The sequence below is a fragment of the Pelobates fuscus genome, chromosome 8 (assembly GCF_036172605.1).
Source record: "Pelobates fuscus isolate aPelFus1 chromosome 8, aPelFus1.pri, whole genome shotgun sequence".
Classification (NCBI taxonomy): Eukaryota; Metazoa; Chordata; class Amphibia; order Anura; family Pelobatidae; genus Pelobates; species Pelobates fuscus.
The window spans coordinates 136883237-136903471 of NC_086324.1; the positions used below are offsets into that span (position 1 = coordinate 136883237).

Sequence of the window (20235 nt, forward strand, 5' to 3'; positions counted from 1 at the left end):
CGCTATAAAACCTGTACATGAGGGGTACTGTTATACTCAGGAGACTTTGCTGAACACAAATATTAGTGTTTCAAAACAGGAAAATGTATCACAACAATGATATCATCAGTAAAAGTGCAGTTTGTGTGTGAAAAATGCAAAAAAAAGTCACTTTCACTGACAATATCATCGCTGTGATATGTTTTACTGTTTTGAATCACTAATATTTGTGTTCAGCGAAGTCTCCCGAGTAAAACAGCACCCCCCCATGTACAGATTTTAGGGTGTCCTAGAACGTTACAGGGTAAAATACAGTGCTAGCAAATTAAATTCTCTGGACTTTCTGCCTGGGTTGGCAGGCAGGTCCCTCAAATTGCAATCAATAAAATGACTTAATTATGTAAAAATATTACATAAATAAGCACGTAGAATTTAAATATAAATGCATATTTATATATTTGAAGTCTACGTGTATATTTATATAATTATTTATGTAATTTTGTTTATGGACATGTATATTACGTATTATTTTTATTTATTTATATACATAGATATATATATATATATATATATATATATACAATTTCATTCTAAGTGTATTTTGATATAATTATATATATATTAATATCAAAATACAGTTAGAATAACATTTCATATAGATATATAATTTTTTTTATTTTATTATTATTTTAAATTTTTTTTATTTAATTTAAATTACTTATTATTTGTATGTTATAATAATATATATATATATATATATACAGTTATTATATATATATTTTATATACGTGTGTAATTTAATTATACGTGTTTTTTTATATTTATATATGTACATATTAACATGATATATGATATATAGACATATATTATAAAGTTATAATATATGTCTATATATCATATATATATATATATATACACATATACAAGAAAAAGAGAGCGCTAGTACTAAATGGTTAAATGGCTAGCGTAATAACCAAAAAATATCTAAACAGTATATAAATTGATACTGATACCAGAAATAGATAAGCTGCTAAAACAAAAGAAAATCCCAATTTCTAATAAAAATGCATATATGAAATTTCAGCGCTTAATAGATAATCCCCCTATTTGTAAAGAGGGTCTTAAAATAAGAAACAGTGGAAAAAAATTGTATAACACTGTAAACCTTATATAAAACTAAAAATAAATAAGAATAAAAATAAATAAAATATAAAAATAAAAAAATAAAAATAAAAATAAAATAAAATAAAATTTAAAATCCAACAAATAATAGTCCAGAGTCAAATGTGGAAAAATGCCACTATCAGAAATCCAAAGTACGATAAAAAAGAAATGTAAATCCTGCACCAAAATCCTAATTTGTAGTGGAGAGTAGGGGTCCAGATATACGGAAATACCTTGGATAAAAGGGAAAACAGAAACGGTATATAGTGTAAAACCGTAACACAATTTATTTTGGTATAAAATCCCCCCCTACATAAATGCTCTTACACGAAAAAACGAGATACTCATCGTATAGCAGACTGCTTCCATGCCCAGTCGTTTATTCAGATGAAGCTGTGATTCCTCCAAGAAGACAGGAACTGCCCGGTGCACTCGGGAAAAAATGTCTTTGATGCTGGCAGGAAAACAGCGGACTTGCGACAAATGCGGCTTGAGTTAGAAGCCGGTCAAGCAGGGAATGCTGCAGATGAAGTCTCAGTAGACACCTGATCAACGCGTTTCGCCCCTACTACGGGGGCTTTTTCAAGATAGGTGTCTCATGCCTGGCTCAGCAGTTATATACTTTTGCCGGGCAAAAATCATTTAAAATCTTAAAGGTATAGCTACAAATAAATAAAAACTTTTGTGACATAAACATTTCATATCAATTAAAAGGCTGTGACTTGAGATATACCAATAATTGTACCAATAATATAGATAGTGATGTCTAAGCATCCTAACACATGAAATCCAAAGTGAATCATAGCAACAATTGGAAAAATTACAAATATTGCATCTGTGTGTCGTTTTTCCAATGTGGCAACATCTTAGTAAATATTCTGTATAATGGCAACTAATATATACTTCTTTTCTACTTGAAGAGCCACAATTTGTTGATACTATTAAGTGGTGATAATTTGAATATTGTGCTCTAATTGCACCAACACTATAAAGTGTCCTATCAGACATAAAAACAAATGGAAAAAATATATAATATAGTACATACATAAAGTGATTGAAATGAAAAAGAATAAGAATGAAAAAGAATAATTCTGAGCTTAGACCTAAGTAGTAGTATATGGCAGTGACAGTTGTTATATATATTACAGTATCTATTAGGCCATATTTAAACCCCAACTGTAATAGGGGTATATCTCCTAAACCCTTTTGGGACCAAAATCATAAAAAAACGTTTTAAGTGTAATAAACCAATAACTATAGTATATTCATTAATTCCAGCTCCGCATTTAGGCCCCAGGGGACAAGGGTCTTCAAATTATAGATCCAAAAATCCTCCCCTCCATGGCACTTCTAGTTTTTCAATGCCGCAGTATGATAGGAGTGTGGGATCACGATTATGATGTGTATTGAAGTGATTTGAAAGTGTGTGTTTATCAAATCCTCTTTTTATATTATACACATGTTCCCTGAGCCTGGTTTTTAATGTTCTTTTGGTTTGACCTATATACTGGAGGCCACACGGGCACTCCAACTTGTATATGACCTGTTTTGTATTGCACGTGATGCAGTTCTTAATCTGGAATGTTTGTTTGGTTGTTGAGGACTGAAAGGTGGTACAATTTTTTCCTATCGTGCTTAATATAGTACCCCTTTTGGCCATTTAAAAAATGATTGGATCTAGATGGCTTACTGTAACTATGTACCAATCTGTTGCGTAACGTAGGAGCCCCCCTAAAGATAACTCTAGGTTTAACTGGTAAAAGCGTAGCCAAAGCTGCATCTTGGCGAAGTAGGTGCCAATGTTTTTGTATGCTGTTTTTGATCTTATATGCTTGGGCACTATAGTTAAACACTAAAGGACATAGATCTTCAGTATTCTTGTTTGACTCTGCACTTTTTTGCTTCTTGTGTAGGATGTTTACACGTTCTATATTTGTCACTTTTTCAAGAGCTGTATCTAGTGCTTTCTCGTCATATCTTTTTTCTATGAACTGGTGTTTCACTTTTTGAAGTTGTTGGTTACATATTTCAGGGTCAGAACAATTTTTCTTGACCCTTAAGAATTGTCCAAAGGGGACGCCTGAGAGCCAAGTAGGATAGTGGCAACTAGAAGTTAGAATGTAACTGTTGACGTCTACACTCTTGAAAAAGGTTTTGGACTTGAGGGTACTTTGTTGATCCGTGTATAGGACCAAGTCCAGGAAATCTATGCTACTAGGACTATACTTGTATGTAAAGGATAAGTTGTATTCGTTCCTGTTGATATATGCTAGAAACTCTAGTAGTTCTGTTTCTCCCCCTCTCCAGACAAAAAAACAGTCATCAATGTACCGTCTATAGAAGACCAGGTTCGCCCCCCACTGGTGTCCTTGCCAGATGAACAAGTTTTCCCAGTAGGCCATGAAGATGTTCGCATAGCTTGGGGCGAACCTGGTCCCCATAGTGGTACCATTGATCTGCAGATAGATATCGTTGCCATGCCAAAAGAAATTATTGTTAAGTATGAAATCAATACATTCTATCAAGAATTCTACTTGTTCCACCAACATGGTGGGGTCCTCATATAGAGTTTTTCTCACTGCTTTTAATCCCTGATCATGTTTGATAACAGTATACAGTGACGTAACGTCGCATGTAACCATTATGTAATTCTGCTCCCATTTCAGACTTTCAATATTTATAAGCAGATCCCCACTATCTTTTAGGTATGATTTGGCCTTTTTAACAAATGGTTGTAATATGACATCTATATACTGGGATAGGTTACATGTTAAAGACCCTATCCCAGAAATAATAGGTCTCCCTGGGGGCTTTTCGAGACTCTTGTGGATTTTCGGTAGTTGGTAAAATACCGTTTTTTTGGGGTAAACCACCATAACATACTCTAGTTCTTTTTTGTCCAATATATTTAGATAGCTTCCTCTCTCCAATATACTGAACAAATGTTTTTTGATGTCAGGCGTGGGGTCTCCTCTTATCTGCTTATATGTGAGGGAATCATCCAAAATTCTCTTACATTCTCTGTTGTAATCCTCAGTATTAAGGACCACGATTCCCCCCCCCCTTGTCCGCTGGCTTTATAGTGATGTCTTTATTGGCACTGAGCTCTTTAAGTGCTTTGTTTTCCCATACACTTGAATTATGTTGGTGTTTGGCTACTTTTTTGGGTAGCTTATCTATATCTGCCGCTACTGCCAGATTAAAAGCTGTCATAGGTCCACTTATTTGATTGGTTGGACAAAAGGAAGACTTATTTCTCAGGGCTGTGTGTTGAAAGATAGTTTTCTCCGGTTTTTGTATCGCCGGGATGGGATTGTTTAAGAAAAATTTATTTAGAGTTAATTTCCTGATATATTTTTGTACATCTAGATATGCTGAAAAAGGATCTGATGTGGTAGTGGGAGCATATGTTAAGCCTCTGTTAAGAACTTTAATTTGATGTTTGGACAAATTAACATTAGATAGATTGAAAATTCCCATTAGGTCTACCTTCTCATTTTCTTTTCTCCTGCGGTATCTCTCCCCCCCCCTGCATCCTCTAGCAGAGGTCTTTTTTTGGTATTTGATTGTTGGGGCTCTATTCGGTACCGACTGAGGTATTTCCCTCTTGGTCCTAAAAAATCCTCATTGTCTTTGGGATATATTTGATTCTTAGGTTCAGCCTCATAGTTAGTTTCCTCTCGGTTGAGCACATCGAACCTATTCTGGGAACGCCAGTTTCGGGTTAGTTGGTTTGCCCTTGGTGATTCTAAATGTTGGTTGCTCTGTGGTCTATTGGGGTTCCTTCTTTTATGGGTGACCCTAGTCCACTCATTATTATACACCCTCTGGGGCTGAGGTGTGTGATATCTCTGTCTATGGTCCCCTCTTTCCATATGATTATGGCCTGGTGGATTAATGGCAGTTTTATCATATTTGGATTTATGAGAGGTGTCGTATTTTTTGCCCCTTGATACATGTTTATAAGATCTCTCATTGGGGGTTCTCTTATAGTTCCTCACTTTATTTTCTCTAAAGTCCTCCTGGTCCCTCTCAAACTTTCGTTTTTTTAGGGATATAGTATCCTCAAATGCAGAACTCAACTTTCCTTTGATTTTGTCCATTAATTGTATGCACTCCGGTAGTGCCAGATGGGGAGACAACACTTCTTTCAAATTATTAATCTCCTCATCTAGGACCGCCAGCATACGTTTTCTTTTTTATATAATATGGCTCATAAGCTCATATGAACAATGGTCTAAAATCCTGTCTCAAACAGTATTGAAATCCTCATCCTCTTTATCTGTAGCTGATTTCAGCATAATACGCAAACCTCTAGGGATAATGCGTTTCTCCCAGTATTGTTCTAGGGAGGCAATTTCTAACTTCAGCTTCATTTCTTTAATTATAAGTTTCTCAAGCTGAAATACTTGTTTTCTCCAATGTGTGTCCTGCCTAATGATACATTCATTGCTATCATTATTCAAGGCAAGATCAATTTTACATTGTTCTCTAAACGTAAATAGGGACATGTTTAATTGTACCGTGCTGCTACTCTTATATAGGGAAAAACAGAATACAATATACAAGAAAAAGAGAGCGCTAGTACTAAATGGTTAAATGGCTAGCGTAATAACCAAAACATATCTAAACAGTATATAAATTGATACTGATACCAGAAATAGATAAGCTGCTAAAACAAAAGAAAATCCCAATTTCTAATAAAAATGCATATATGAAATTTCAGCGCTTTCAGTTTTTATTTATTTGTAGCTATACCTTTAGGATTTGAAATGATTTTTGCCCGGCAAAAGTATATAACTGCCAAGCCAGGCATGAGACACCTATCTTGAAAAAGCCCCCGTAGTAGGGGCGAAACGCGTTGATCAGGTGTCTACTGAGACTTCATCTGCAGCATTCCCTGCTTGACCGGCTTCTAACTCAAGCCGCATTTGCCGCAAGTCCGCTGTTTTCCTGCCAGCATCAAAGACATTTTTTCCCGAGTGCACCGGGCAGTTCCTGTCTTCTTGGAGGAATCACAGCTTCATCTGAATAAACGACTGGGCATGGAAGCAGTCTGCTATACGATGAGTATCTTGTTTTTTCGTGTAAGAGCATTTATGTAGGGGGGATTTTATACCAAAATAAATTGTGTTACGGTTTTACACTATATACCGTTTCTGTTTTCCCTTTTATCCAAGGTATTTCCGTATATCTGGACCCCTACTCTCCACTACAAATTAGGATTTTGGTGCAGGATTTACATTTCTTTTTTATCATACTTTGGATTTCTGATAGTGGCATTTTTCCACATTTGACTCTGGACTATTATTTGTTGGATTTTAAATTTTATTTTATTTTTATTTTTATTTTTTTATTTTTATATTTTATTTATTTTTATTCTTATTTATTTTTAGTTTTATATAAGGTTTACAGTGTTATACACTTTTTTTCCACTGTTTCTTATTTTAAGACCCTCTTTACAAATAGGGGGATTATCTATTAAGCGCTGAAATTTCATATATGCATATATATACACATATATAATAATATTTTTATTTATTAACATTAACCTTTATTTTTTTTAATGATTTTACAGTTGCAGGGAGACTGCCTGTCAGCACAGACAGTCCCCCTGCAGGCAGACACTAGGACACCTATTGTGACCATGTGATCGTTCTGTTGAGCGATCACATGGCCCCAGGGGTCCTAATCCGCCATGGGGAGACTGTCTGGGCTGCAGGCAGTCTCCCCACACCGGGAGCAACGCCGATCGCCCCCGGGTACGACTGCGATCGGGTAAGTACATCTGACCGTTAGGACGGTTCAGGACCGTCACTGGTTTGCAAGGCAAAAATGTCAATGACGGTCCTGAACCATCCTCGGTCCTTAAGGGGTTAAACCTTGTTTATGTGGCCCGTGCTAGCCTTTAAATTTTACATGCTTGATGTAAAGGCTGTTGTTGTGCCTTCTTTGTTGACCTACAACACACTTGTTGAGCAGTCTTGTTCATCTATGCTCATAAACGAACATAAACTATGCATGAAGCTAAATAACGACATGACTAATGATCCCATAACCAATCACCCACCCAGAGGCGTAACTAGAAACCATGGGGCCCCATCTACCTCCTACACGACACGGCCCCACCCCCCACCCCCACACATGCAGACAAACAGATACACATGCAGATACATACAGACACATGTAGAGACACACACATACACTCACACACACACATACATATATATACAAATACACACACGCATTCAGACACACACAGAGACACTCAGATACACATTAAGACATACACACTCACACATGCACACACTTACAGACACACACACACTCACAGAGACACTCAGATACACATACACTTACAGGCACATACACATTCAGACACACACAAATGATTGATATTAAATGTCCACCCAGCCTCCCTACCTGGAGAGCTGGGGTGGATCTGTCCCTGGGGTCCAGTGGGGCTTCAGTGAGGCAGGCAGCAGAGTTCATGTCAGACGTGGTGAGGGAGCTGTGTTCTCTCTGCTTGGCTTCCTCGTGGGCTGCCTACTGATGCCGGGAGACGGAATATGGCGTCATATTCCGGCTCCCGGCATCAGCAAACGGTGCGCGAGGGAGCAAAGCAGAGAGATCATAGCTCCCTCGCCGTGTCTGACAGGAACTCTGCTGCCCCCCTATGACAGGGGGAACAAGGACGGGGCAGCATCTAGGCGGCCCACGGTCGCAGCTGCGGCTGGGCCCCCTCCAGTAAGGGGCCCGGTCACAGCTGCAACCCCTGCGACCGTGGTAGGTATGCCACTGCACCCACCATACATACAAGACATAACAACTCTATCAAAGTGTATAGGGCAAAGGCTACAGCTTTGTTAAAACTTTGAAAGTTTAAACACTTAATGACCTGCATGCTGATCGGATGTCTTCCCACCAGTCAGATGATTTTAAATTGGAATCCCAAGCGTCTTTACAGACTGCTCCATTGCCTTCATCCCAGCAGCAGACTGTACTTTTTCGAAAGCTTAGTGTGGGAATTCTTGATCTATGCGATCAAGAACCACAAAGTTAGAAGAACCAGAAAAAAAAAAAAGACAAAAGGGGAGGAAAGGAGAGGAAAGGAGAGGAAAGGAGAGGAAAGGAGAGGAAAGGAGAGTTTTTGCATGAAGGTGTTCAATTGGGTGGTGTTTTGTTTTTGTTTTCATTGGCAAGAAATGGCACAATGGTGCATATACTCCTATAGAACAGATTTTAAAATGAGTAGAACATTTTAGGCCCAAATTTGCAACTAGAAATATAACAATGGATACATAAAGTGTATGTATAAGTAAAATTCACAACAATAAACCAAAAATGTAGCTGTTCACTCATTAATCGCACTCTTTTCATGGCTCTGATCTGCTTTCCATATTATTTTTCGACATTTTCCCCTTCCCTGTGTTTCCCTCCCTCTACCATAAAATTCTCTTTAAAGCTCCTCTGGTCACATAACTTCTCATTATCTCTGTTTCTCTACATTGCATTCCCTCTGTCTTCACATATTTTGTCTTCCAATCTTCTCTTTACTTTTTTATCGCTCTCTGCATCTTTTCACCATATTTTAATACAGCAAGCCAGTGGTGGAACTAACAAATAGAGGTCCCTGCGGCATTTTTATGGACCCTCTATAAATCACAGGTGGCTAAACGTTAGATCCTGAATTGCCGTAATGCGGTGCTAGCTGTGGACCTACCATCTTACCATGCTTGCAGGGTTGTATTTGTGTCCAGTGCCAGCAAGAGTTATGGGTGTCAGCAAGCCCCAGACCCACTGGGGTCTTGGTGGAGTCCCACCAGCTCCACAGCCGGTAGTTCCACACCTGCAGCAATCCATTTTAATCTCTCTTCACAGGTAATGTATTGGGGTATTGAGTGTGTCAATTTAATAAATAAACACAAATATGATCTAGATGCTTCATGCACTTATAATATATAATCCAAAAAGATTTGTCAGTTACCTCTACCAAGAAAATATTGACTTTGGACATGTGAGCAGTCACTTAAGCACAAAGGAATGTGGTAAACTAAATACTTATAACAAATAGACCGGTTAGCAAAGTTATTTTGAATAGAATCTTTGCTTGTGTGGACAGGTGTCACAAACTATACCACATGTTATGAATGTTTATCTTTTGGGTAATTTCAAGGTCAATGCAATATGTGTTTGCCTCCCTGGTTTGCAACACACCATTCCCTTCAGAAACATTTTTCCTCTCACATCTTTTGTAATAAAAATTTCTCCCATTGCAAGTCTTTCCTTTCCCTTTTTCCTATTGACCCCCGATTATTGTCTGTAACCTGACTGTTTCCCTCTCTCTAATTGATTATTCCTTGGCAATTCATGTTATATGCCTCTTCAATATATTTTTGTTTTGCATGCTCTTTCATTTTTCCATGTTCTACACATCTTAGTAACCTCTGAGCATCAGGACATTTGTTAACAATTTCTGGGCATCTGCTGACTATCTTTATATGATAGGTTAACTCCTTATGGTCTTAACCTCTTCATGGGCACTTTTTGATAGAAGCAACTGCCCCCGGCTTTGTGTAGACAATGGGTTTGTTTACCCATTTGGCTGACCATTTTTTATATGTGAGGATCATACAAACCCCTTGAAGAACTAAAATGTTTAATGTTGCAGAAAAGCTATGTATACTTCCTGACGTCTTACTGTCCTCAGCATATATATAGTGTTACAGTGTTTACTATAAATAGGTGTAAACAGCAATCAAGTCAATATTCACAACTATAATTTACACTTGTCCTTGTGAACTTCCCAGCATGTAAAGCTTGCAATTACTTTTGAAAAATAGATAATCTAGCTGCTCAGAAATTGGCCTGCAAGCTATGAAAGTAAACATCACAGATCTTTAACCCCTTAAGGACCAAACTTCTGGAATAAAATGGAATCATGACGTGTCACACACGTCATGTGTCCTTAAGGGGTTAAATGAATGTCCATGCGTAAAGGGATGATACGGTCATCATAACAACTTTACCTTAATGAAGCAGCTTTGGTTTGTAGATTATGCTCCTGCCGTCTTACTGCTCAATTCTCTGCCATTTATGAGTTAAATCACTTTGTTTATACAGCCCAGTCACACCTCCTTGCATGTGACTTACACAGCCTTTCTAAACACTTCCTGTAAAGGGAGATCTAATCATTGCACTTTCCTTATTGCACACTGTTTAATTTAGAATTAACGCCCCTCCTCCCTCCCTACCTATGTTTCTTCTTTATTTTGCTTACTTTTTTATGTTATTTAGGTTTACTGTGGGTCAAGGCCGGATCAGTGCACCAATCCGGCTTTATTTGCAGTAATATTAAAAAAGAAGTAATGTTTGAAAACAATCAATACAATAGATTGGACAGAGAAGATCCTACTTGCTGATTTAACAGAAGCAAACAAATGCTTTGTTTAATAAATACATCATACTATCTGTACAATCAAGTTAATTACCTATAAATCAGGGCTGATGGTGCAATAGCTATGGCAAAATTAAAGAGGGCCTCTAGTCATTTATGTTCAATACAAATAAACAGAGAGGATTTGTGAGTAGAAAATGGAAGGGCATGAGTAGGTTAGATATTTATATGTATGTTTTATTTTAATTATGATTTTTGAGCAATTGCAACAGACTGGGTTGTTATAGCAGTTTATCTTAACTGGAATTGAATGAAAACTGAAGTTTCAAGGAGATAAAACCACAGCCAGAAGATAGTGGATCTTTTAACAAATCAAAATTTAAAGGTACAGTATTTAAATGCATCTAAACTACACACACACACACACACACACACACACACACATACAGACACCATACAACTACACCACAAACATAGACACACGCATCAGCTATATTATACTATAGTAATATATATCCGCTATTTTATATGCTTTTTCTTTCCAGTTTATCTACAATTCTATTTTACCTAATTAATCATATTCTGTATCTGTGTACTGTACTGGGCAGCTACACATTAATGTTTTTGTTTTTTTTTAAATCATGCTCAGTATCTTTAATAATAACTGACCCCAACATGCTCACGCTCTTTTTTGTTTAGAGAGTATATATGTTAATGGAAATACTTAAAATATTTTTTTTTTGTAAATATGTTTTTATTTAGTATTTTCAATATCAAATTGTACCAGTATACATAGTATGGTATAGACTTGTCGTTGGTGGTGACACGCAGGTCTCCGTCTGGCACTTGTGTAAGCAATATTCGAGCAAGTAGGTAGAGGTGACACGCAGGTCACGTCACGGCTTTATAGGAAAAATGTATGAGCAATCAGGTACCTCGCAGGTCACAGCCTAGCATTTCTAGAAGCATTTTCTGGGCATGTAAACGGGGTAGGTATATGGGTCCCTGCACAATATGCGTATAGTTTCTCCACCTGCACAGTTCAGTCTCAGTCCAGGGGAACGAGCACAGCCCGAGCGGCGGCGGCTCTGGTCAGGGCACTCTAGGTTTGTATTGCATCCCATATATACCGGCCTCCCCTGCTGCGCCCGTCCCCATGCGCCGGTTGTGTTCTCGTGTACCGTGTCCGTTCGTATGGCTGCGGGGTGTCGGTCAGGTATCCCTCCTGTGAGGCGATCTGGTGTCGTGTCAGAGTGTTCAATCGGTCACAGTGTGGCTCTGCAGGACGTCCAACCCCCGTTGTCAAGGGTCTGTTTGTGGAGGTGCAGTTACTGTGGTCACCCCTTAGGGAAGTGAGTATCGTCGTATGAGCCGTTCATGTCCGCTCTTGTTGGCGCTCCAGCTGTGAGCCATGCTAATGATCAGTGTGTGTGTGCCTGAGGGTAGGGGGGAATCGGGGATGGCTTGTCAGGGAGGGAAGGGGAAGGGTGCGTCTGCTTCCAAGTCTCTTCTGTCTGGGTCTGTCCTGTGGTTGTCCGGTCTGTTCGTCTCCTCGCTGTGTCATTATGGGTCGTGTTGAAGTCTGGTCGCAAAGTCTGCCCTTGTGGTGGTCAGTATCCATTGGGTCCATATTTCCATATACCTGGTCGTTGTGTTTGATGTAGTCATAATGAGTTCCTCTGTCGCCCTAAGCTCCTCCATTTGAGAGAACCAGGATGTTAGCGGAGGTGTCATTTGCCGTTTCCAGAATTGGGGTATTACCTGCTTGGCAGTATTTAGAATCCTGATGGTCAGTGAGTGTTTGTAGCGTGTTCTCGGGGTCTGTGTGTGGTGAAGGAGCATGTGTTCTGGGAGGAAGGGGGGTGGTATGTCGGTGAAGGTTTTCAGGATGTTGTGTATGCCCCGCCAGAAGGGCTGCACCAGTTCACAATCCCACCAGAGGTGGAGTGTAGTGCCGGTCTCCCTATTGCACCTCCAACAGAGGTCTGTATGTTCAGGGTCCATGGCATGCAGTACCGTTGGGGTACGGTACCAGTTCGTTAGCAGCTTAAACGCTGTCTCTTGGGTTTTGCTGAAGACTGAACAGTGGTGTGTCAAGTAGCGCATCTGTTCCCAGTCTTCCTCCGTGAAAGTCTTCCCTAGTGTTCGTTCCCATTTCCCCATGAATTTAGGAGTCTCCCCAGGTGTTTCCCTTTGTAACATGGCGTATATGTGTGAGATTCCATGAGGTTGCGGGTCTGGCTCCATACAGAGCCTCTCAAATGTGGTGGGGTCGCGTTTCCTTGCCATGCCCTCAGGGAGGGTGTGCACAAAGCTCCGAAGCTGTCTGTGTTTAAGGTGGTGTAAGAGGGTGGGGGCGGTCTCTCCCAGTAAGGTCGGGAGTGTCTTGCATTCCGTCCCCGCCAGGAGGTGGTGTAGTCTCGGGATTTTATGTCTGAGTAGGTCCCTGAACGCGTTGGGGTCAAGCCCCGGGGGGAAGCTGTTGTTGTGTGTGAGTGGGAGCAGGGGAGACGGGAACGGGGCCAGTCCACTTCTCTTCGCTACTCTCTCCCACACCCTCAGTGTTGCGGTCGTGTATGGCGTGCCCAGTCCTCCATAACCCCCTCTCCCTGTCCACGGGACCGTGGACAGTGGTGTCCCCGTGTCCGCCTCCTCCGCCTCCTTCCATCGCTTGTGAACACTCTCTTTTGTCCACTCCATGACTCGTTGGAGATGACATGCGTCATAGTACAGGGCGAAGTCCGGTATGGCTAAGCCCCCCCTGTCTTTTGGCAATGTCAGTGTAGTTAGTTTGACCCTTGGCCGTTTGCGGTCCCATATGTATTTCCCAATGTCTTGTCTCAGGGTTCGGAAGAATGAGCTGGGGATGGTGACCGGTATGGCTTGCATTAGATATAGCAGGCGCGGGAGAAGGTTCATCTTTATAACTTGAACCCTACCCAGCCATGAGATGTGCGGGTATGCCCATTCAGAGAGGTCTTTCCGGAATCTGTCCAGTAGGGGTGTGAAGTTGTGTTTGAATAGGTCAGTATCCTTCCTTGTTAACCAGGTGCCCAAGTACTGTATGCGGTGTTGTGCCCATTGGAAGGTATGGCTCTGTCTTAGAGGGGAGGCTCTATGTTCCGATAGGTTCATGTTCAGGATGTAAGATTTCATGTAGTTGATCTTGAGGTTAGCAATCTCCCTAAAGGTCTCAAAGGCCTTCAGGATATTCGGGAGTGAGACCTCCGGGTTGGAGACGAAAAAAAGGAGGTCGTCGGCATACGCCGCGATTTTGTGTTGCGTGTCTCCAGATCCTATTCCCCTGATTGCCTCATTGTGTCTTATGTGCGTCAGGAAGGGTTCGAGCGTCAGCACGAAGAGCAGGGGGGATAGGGGGCATCCCTGCCGCGTACCGTTGGTGATGGGGAAGGCGCTCGTCAGGGCTCCGTTCACTATGACGTGTGCGGTGGGCCCGTCGTACAACGCCTCGACCCACCCCCGGAAATGCGGCCCCAGTCCGATGTGTGTCAGTGTGTGGAACATATATTGCCAGTCGACTCTGTCGAAGGCCTTCTCTGCGTCTGTCGACAGCAGCAGAAGGCCCTCGGTCCCGCCATGTCGTCTATGCATGAGTGTTAGCGCCCTGATCGTGTTATCCCTTGCTTCGCGTCCCCTGACAAAGCCTACCTGGTCTGGGTGTATGAGGGTGGGGATGTGTGTCTGGAGTCTTGTGGCTAATATTTTAGCCAGCAGTTTGACATCGCAGTTAATCAGTGAGATGGGCCTGTAGTTCCCGCAATATTCCCTATCCTTGCCTTCCTTGGGGATGAGCGCGATGTGTGCTGTTAGCGACTGTTTCGGTAGGTGGTGGCCCTCCCGGAGTGCGTTTAAGGCCTCTAGAAGGGGTGAGTATAGTAGGTCTGTGAACGTAGTGTAGTATTTGAGAGGCAGCCCGTCTGGGCCGGGACTTTTGCCTTGTTTCATCATTTTAATGATGCGGGCCAGCTCTTCTATGGAGATCGGTTCGTCTAGCCTGTCCGCGATTTCCGGTGTCAAGGACGGGAGGGAGTGTTCTGACAAGTAGTCCTGTATTTTCGCATGTAGTTCTTCCCCGTGTTTGTGTTGGTGGGGTCTGGGAAGGGCATAGAGGTTCGCGTAGTAGTCCCGAGTTATATCAAGGATCTTGGAAGGCAGTTGGTGTAAGGTGCCCTTAGAGTCTCTCATCCTGTCTATATATGTCCCCTGTCGCCTTTTGGCTAGCATTCTGGCCAGTAGCTTTCCACTTTTGTTGCCGTGGAGCAGGAAGAAGGCCTTGTGTCTAAGTGCATCCCTGTGGTGTTGTCTGTGTAGGAGGCCCGTCAGGTCGCGTCTGAGTTGCAGTAATGTCGCCTGGTGTGTCGGTAGTTGTGCGGTTTTATTGAGTGTTTCCACCTTGTGTATTTCTGCTACTAGGTCTGCCATGCGACTATTGGTCTGTTTTTTGAGAGTGGACCCCTGGCGGATGAAGTGGCCGCGTATCACACTTTTGTGTGCCTCCCATCTGATGGTAGGTGAGGTGTGGTCTGTAGTGTTCGTCTCAAAATATTCCTTAAGTGTGTCTGAGATTTCGGACGTAAAGTCGGGTCTGGTCAGTAGGTAGTCATTAAGTCGCCATTTGTTGTGGCGGGGCCTGAACATGGGTGAAGAGAGTGTCAGGGTCACCGGCGCGTGATCCGACCACGTCGGCACCCCGTGTTCCGCCGCGCTCGTGGTCGGTAGATTATAGTGAGAGGTGAAGATGTAGTCTAATCTGGTGTAGGTGTTGTGGACCTGTGAGAAATATGTGTAATCCCTCTCGTCAGGGTGGTAGGCCCTCCAGCAGTCTATCAATTGAGATCGGGTCAGGAGGGTTTTGATTGCATTCAAGTGTTGCGACGGGACCCCCGATTTCCCGGTCGAGGAGTCCCACCTCGGGTTGAGCGCGACATTGAGGTCACCCCCTACTATGAGGATCCCTTCCGAGAAGGGCTTGAGTATCTTAAGCGTGCGTGCCAGGAACCGGTATTGTCGAGTATTCGGTGCGTATATATTTGCGAACGTGTAGGCCTGGCCGGCTATTGTGCCCTTAAGGAAGATGAATCTGCCCTCTCTGTCTGTCAACTGTCCCGTTACTACTAGTGGTATGTGTTTCCCGATTAGAATGGCCGTCCCTCTGGACCTCCCCGCGTGGTAGTCACTATAATATCCAGTGGGATAATGTTGGTTCGTCAGTTTGGGCCTAGACCCTTCCCGAAAGTGCGTTTCCTGAATTAGCACTATTGAGGCTCTGTGGGTGTGGAAGTCACGGAGCGCTCCTGAGCGCTTCTCCGGTTTATTAAGACCTCTGGCATTGATGGAGAGGACCGTGAGGCAGTCCGGCACGAGTGCCCTTGTGTCGGGGTGTGAGGGTGGCTGTGTCATTCCGTCCGTGGGTCCCAGTCCAGTCCAGGGGTCTGTGGTCGTCCGCGTCTGCTAGTTACGGGTCGGATGGGGTATACAGGGAAGGAGGGGGGAGGGGGAAGGTGATGTGTGAAGTGCGTGTAGGTGTGTCCTCGCCTCTGTGAAGAGACGGTGAGGTGGCAGCGACGGGGAACGGATTAGTCAGCGGCCACCTGTGGCCCGCTGATCCCGTTCACCTTGCCTTGGTCGCTGGGCCCTATAGGGCAGCAGAAGGAAGTCGAGCGACTTCGGGTGGAACCAGTCCTCCCCGCGTCCGTGCGTCTGTCTGTGGTAGACAAGTGGGTACCTGATTGTGTAGGTCGGTTTGTAGGGTCCGCGTAGTTTCTCTGTCGGCTGTGTCAGCTACAGTCGGGTTTGTGTTAGCGTCCTCCTCGGTTGAAGTCGTAAGTAGTAGGCTCCGGGTCATAGCACTAGTCGCCGTCTGGGGTGCCTGTCTTGCGCATGTGGAGAAAAGCAAATAACATAACAGTTACATAAACACTTGCCATATAACTCTCTCAACATTAAACATCAAACAATAAACTGTGTTGTGGTGTACATCCGCCTGCTGCGTAATTCAATTCTTGTCATAGTTACGTACCTAACTAACGTGCCCTCTCCTCCCCCTCCCGCCACCCGTGTCCCTGCCCAATCGCCATTTTCCCAGCCCTCCCCAAAGAGGTTCCTATTCCCCCCCTATGTCAGTTTTCTCCATATTCGTGTCTCACCACGTGTGTGTGATGAGGGAGCGGGAGTCTAGGCCGCTGAACAGTGTGGCTCTTTTCTCCAACCCTTAAGCTATATGTGAGTGAGACCCCCCGGTGGGGCCCGCCCCCCTGCTCGTGTAGGTCATCACAGGGCGGGCAGGGCTCCAGCGGCGGGCCCCAGTCCTAATAGGGCTCCGCATTCATGACTGCGCCAGGCCTAGTGGGCGCCTCTCTCCCCCCCCTCCCCCCACCCTCTCCAGCGGTCGTCAAATGGTTATTGTGGATAGCTATGAGTGCCCATTGTATAGGGCGGGTGGCTACCTCAATGGAGCGAGTTCTGTACTTTTTACTCCTTACGTATCCCCCCAGTGCCTGCCTCCCCCCATGTGTCCGGGCCGGGTGGGTCCCCCCTGCATCCCCAATCTCCCCTTGCGTAGAGCAGTGTGTCTTTGTGAGATAGTCTGAGAACCCCCAGTGTCTCTGGAGGGACTAAGCCCCGTTCAGGGGAGTGAGTCCCGTCAGTTGGTACTTGCGATTATATACTGCAGCAGTCAGTGGTGTGTACTTAAACCGCCATCCCGGAGGGTCGGATGGCCTGTTGTCTAGTCCCTCTGCTCCTGGGCTGCTGTGGCCGAGGCCCTGAAGTCATCTGTAGCGGTGCATAGAAGGCGAGAGGATCCGGCCATTGCAGGGTGATAGGTGGGAGGCGTAGTTCCAAGGCTAAGTCGCTCAGGTCCTCCGGGTTTCGGATAGCAAAAGGTCCTTGCTGGGTAATAACTTGGAGTCCGGTCGGGAAAGACCACCTGTATCTAAGTCTGTGATTTTGGAGAAGTCTTGTAAGGGGCTTCATAGCCCGCCGGTAGGCCAGGGTGGCCGGTGAGAGATCCGGGTATAGTTGTAATTCCACGCCATCTAGCTGCACCTTTTCAGTGTTGCGTGCTTTCTGCAGGATTTCTTCCTTCAGCTTGAAGTCAGCTAGGCAGCAGATGGTGTCTCTTGGAGGAGCCTCAGGAGGGCCCCTTGGTCTCAGGGCTCTGTGGGCTCTAACGAGCTCTATCTCGGAGTGCTCAGGGCGGCCCAGGATCATGTTGAACAGGTTCACGAGGGTGTCAGCTATCGGCGTCGCCTGGTCAAGGTCTTCTGGGATGCCACGCACCCGAATGTTCTGGCGCCTGCCACGGTTGTCCAAATCTTCCATGTGCAGGGCCATTTGTCTCATTTGTGCCGTGTGGCGGCGTACTGCGTCTGTGGTTGCAGATTGAGCAGAGGTTAAATGGTCGGTGTCTGCTTCGAGTTGGGCCACTTTGGTGTGTAGGCCCTGAATGTCCTCCCTGAGGGAGTGCAATTCAGCTGTGATAGAGGCTTTCAGCTCGGAGTTGGCCTCCTTCAAGTCTTGTCTGGTGGGCAAGGCTTTAATTAGTTGGACCCAGTCTGGGTGTTGGTCCGGAGGGGTCTGGGCAGCAGTTATTGGGCCCTCACCTCGTGGCGACGCTGGGCGGGAGGCGTCCTCATGCTCTTCATTGGCGTAGGCCTGAGTGGCCGTGTCCGCGGGAGCCACGAGGAAGTGTCGTAGCGATGTCGTTGCTGTGCCCTTCGGCGTGACCGCCGGCTTGGTAGTGCTCGATGCCCGGTGGGATTTACCCATTTCTGCCCGCGGAATCAGTGCTGTGAGGAGGATTAGTGCTCAGCCTGCAGAGGAGCTCCGGGTCTACGCCGCCATCTTCCTCGGCTTCCAAGCCACGCCCCTACTTAAAATATTTAACAAATGTTCGAAGTAGATGGTAGCTCCAATCTTCATGTAGCTTACTAATATTTTAGCAAACGGTCTCAAAGACCTCCAGGAATTAAAGAAGAGGCAGGCGGATGGTTAACACCTGCAGCCAATTTGTTTGCCTCAAAAAGAAATGTGGATAGTTTCAATTCAGCAGCAGTAACATTGTAGTTTATGAAACATATTATAAAGTAGTATAAAATGATGGAATGTTAATGTTAAAGTAGCTTCTACACTCTATCTGCTTTTTTGATAGATATAATAATCTGTCTGCCGTGTCTGCTCTTTTCCAAGATCCATCCAAAACATAATTTTTTGTCACATGGGAATATTTAGGCCAAGAAAAACCAATATCAAGGAATTATCAAGTACCTCATCGAGCCAAAAAGTTTCATTTACCATACTGACTTTATGGCACGTTTCTCGCCCAACCCTAATCAGGCAGATAGTTTTGTTTCATTGTTATTAGAGTTATTGTTGCAAGTGAATTAATCAAGGAAACTGGTTTACAAAGTTTAAACACCATTGTGTTGAACAAATAAACAAAGAACACATGAACAAGGAAATACATTTTAAAACATGTGCCAAAAACATAATCCTTAAATGAATTGAATATCGAAAGTAAGAGCTGTTCTTCCTCCTACCGATATATTTAAAATTGGGATGCTTAGCTGCGGAAAATATTGACAGTCCTCTCAGGAGGAAGACATATATAGGAGAATTGTGTTAACTGGAATTCGTTGCATTAATAACAATAATTTATTTTACATTATAGGTGATATCTTTGGGGCAGTGGAAGAGAGCCATGGATAATTTGAAATTGATCTTTCTTTTGCTCTGTTGTGGGGGGAGTTTTTGTACCACAACTATGAACACGCGTAAGTATACATCAATACATTTTAGTCTATTTAGTTCTAGCTTCTAGAACAGGCATAGGCAACCCCTCGGCACTGCAGATGTTTTGGACTACAACTCCCATGATGCTTTGCCAGCATTATGGGTGTAAGAGCATTATGGGGGATGTAGTCCACAACATTTGGAGTGCCGAAGGTTGCCTATCCCTGTTCTAGAACTAAATAGACAAAATTCTAGTTTAAGTGAGGAGGATAGAAGCATAGATAGATAGATAGATAGATAGATAGATAGAGAAATATAGATAGATAGATAGATAGATAGATATACAGACAGACAGACAGACAGACAGACAGATAGATAGATAGATAGATATACAGACAGACAGACAGACAGACAGACAGATAGATAGATAGATAGAAAGACAGATAGACAGACAGACAGATAGATAGATAGATAGATAGATAGATTGATTGATAGATAGATAGATGTAGTGGTTATAGTGCAAAGAGTCTGCAGTTGCTGACTTGTGCTTTTTTGAAAGTGGTTTGAAAAATAAGAGTACTCTCCTCAGCTCTTGGGCAATCCACTCTTCAGCCACATTCATATGAAGAATATACACTTACTCATTGTTTTTTTTTATGGTTGGGAAAGGAATCTACCTGAAGCTGGAGTTTTTTTTTATTTTATTATTGTTTTAATATGTTTTCAATGTAATGCATTAGCACATAGGGTGATTATTATCATGTTGTTTCCATTTAAAGAAAGGCTAATGTGATAGCTTAGATGGTTAATGCCCTGACTGTAGTACATGTTCAAACCATACCGTTGCACATTCTTTCATGCTATGCTTTGCTGAATGGTTTATATCAAGCACTGAGTTAGGCTCAGTTGACCTCAAACTTGCAAAACTTAGGGTAAAATAG

General features: G+C 43.1%; 1 protein-coding gene across 1 annotated transcript in view; it reads left to right on the top strand.

Moving 5' to 3' along the window:
• The first annotated feature begins 19157 nt into the window (after window positions 1–19157).
• LOC134570873 (uromodulin-like) overlaps window positions 19158–20235 on the top strand; it is a 30914-nt gene continuing 29836 nt past the window's right edge. Inside the window, exon 1 of the mRNA XM_063428863.1 lies at window positions 19158–19335. Coding sequence (XP_063284933.1) covers window positions 19263–19335 — 73 coding nt within the window. The 5' untranslated portion in view covers window positions 19158–19262. The remainder of the gene's footprint in view (window positions 19336–20235) is intronic.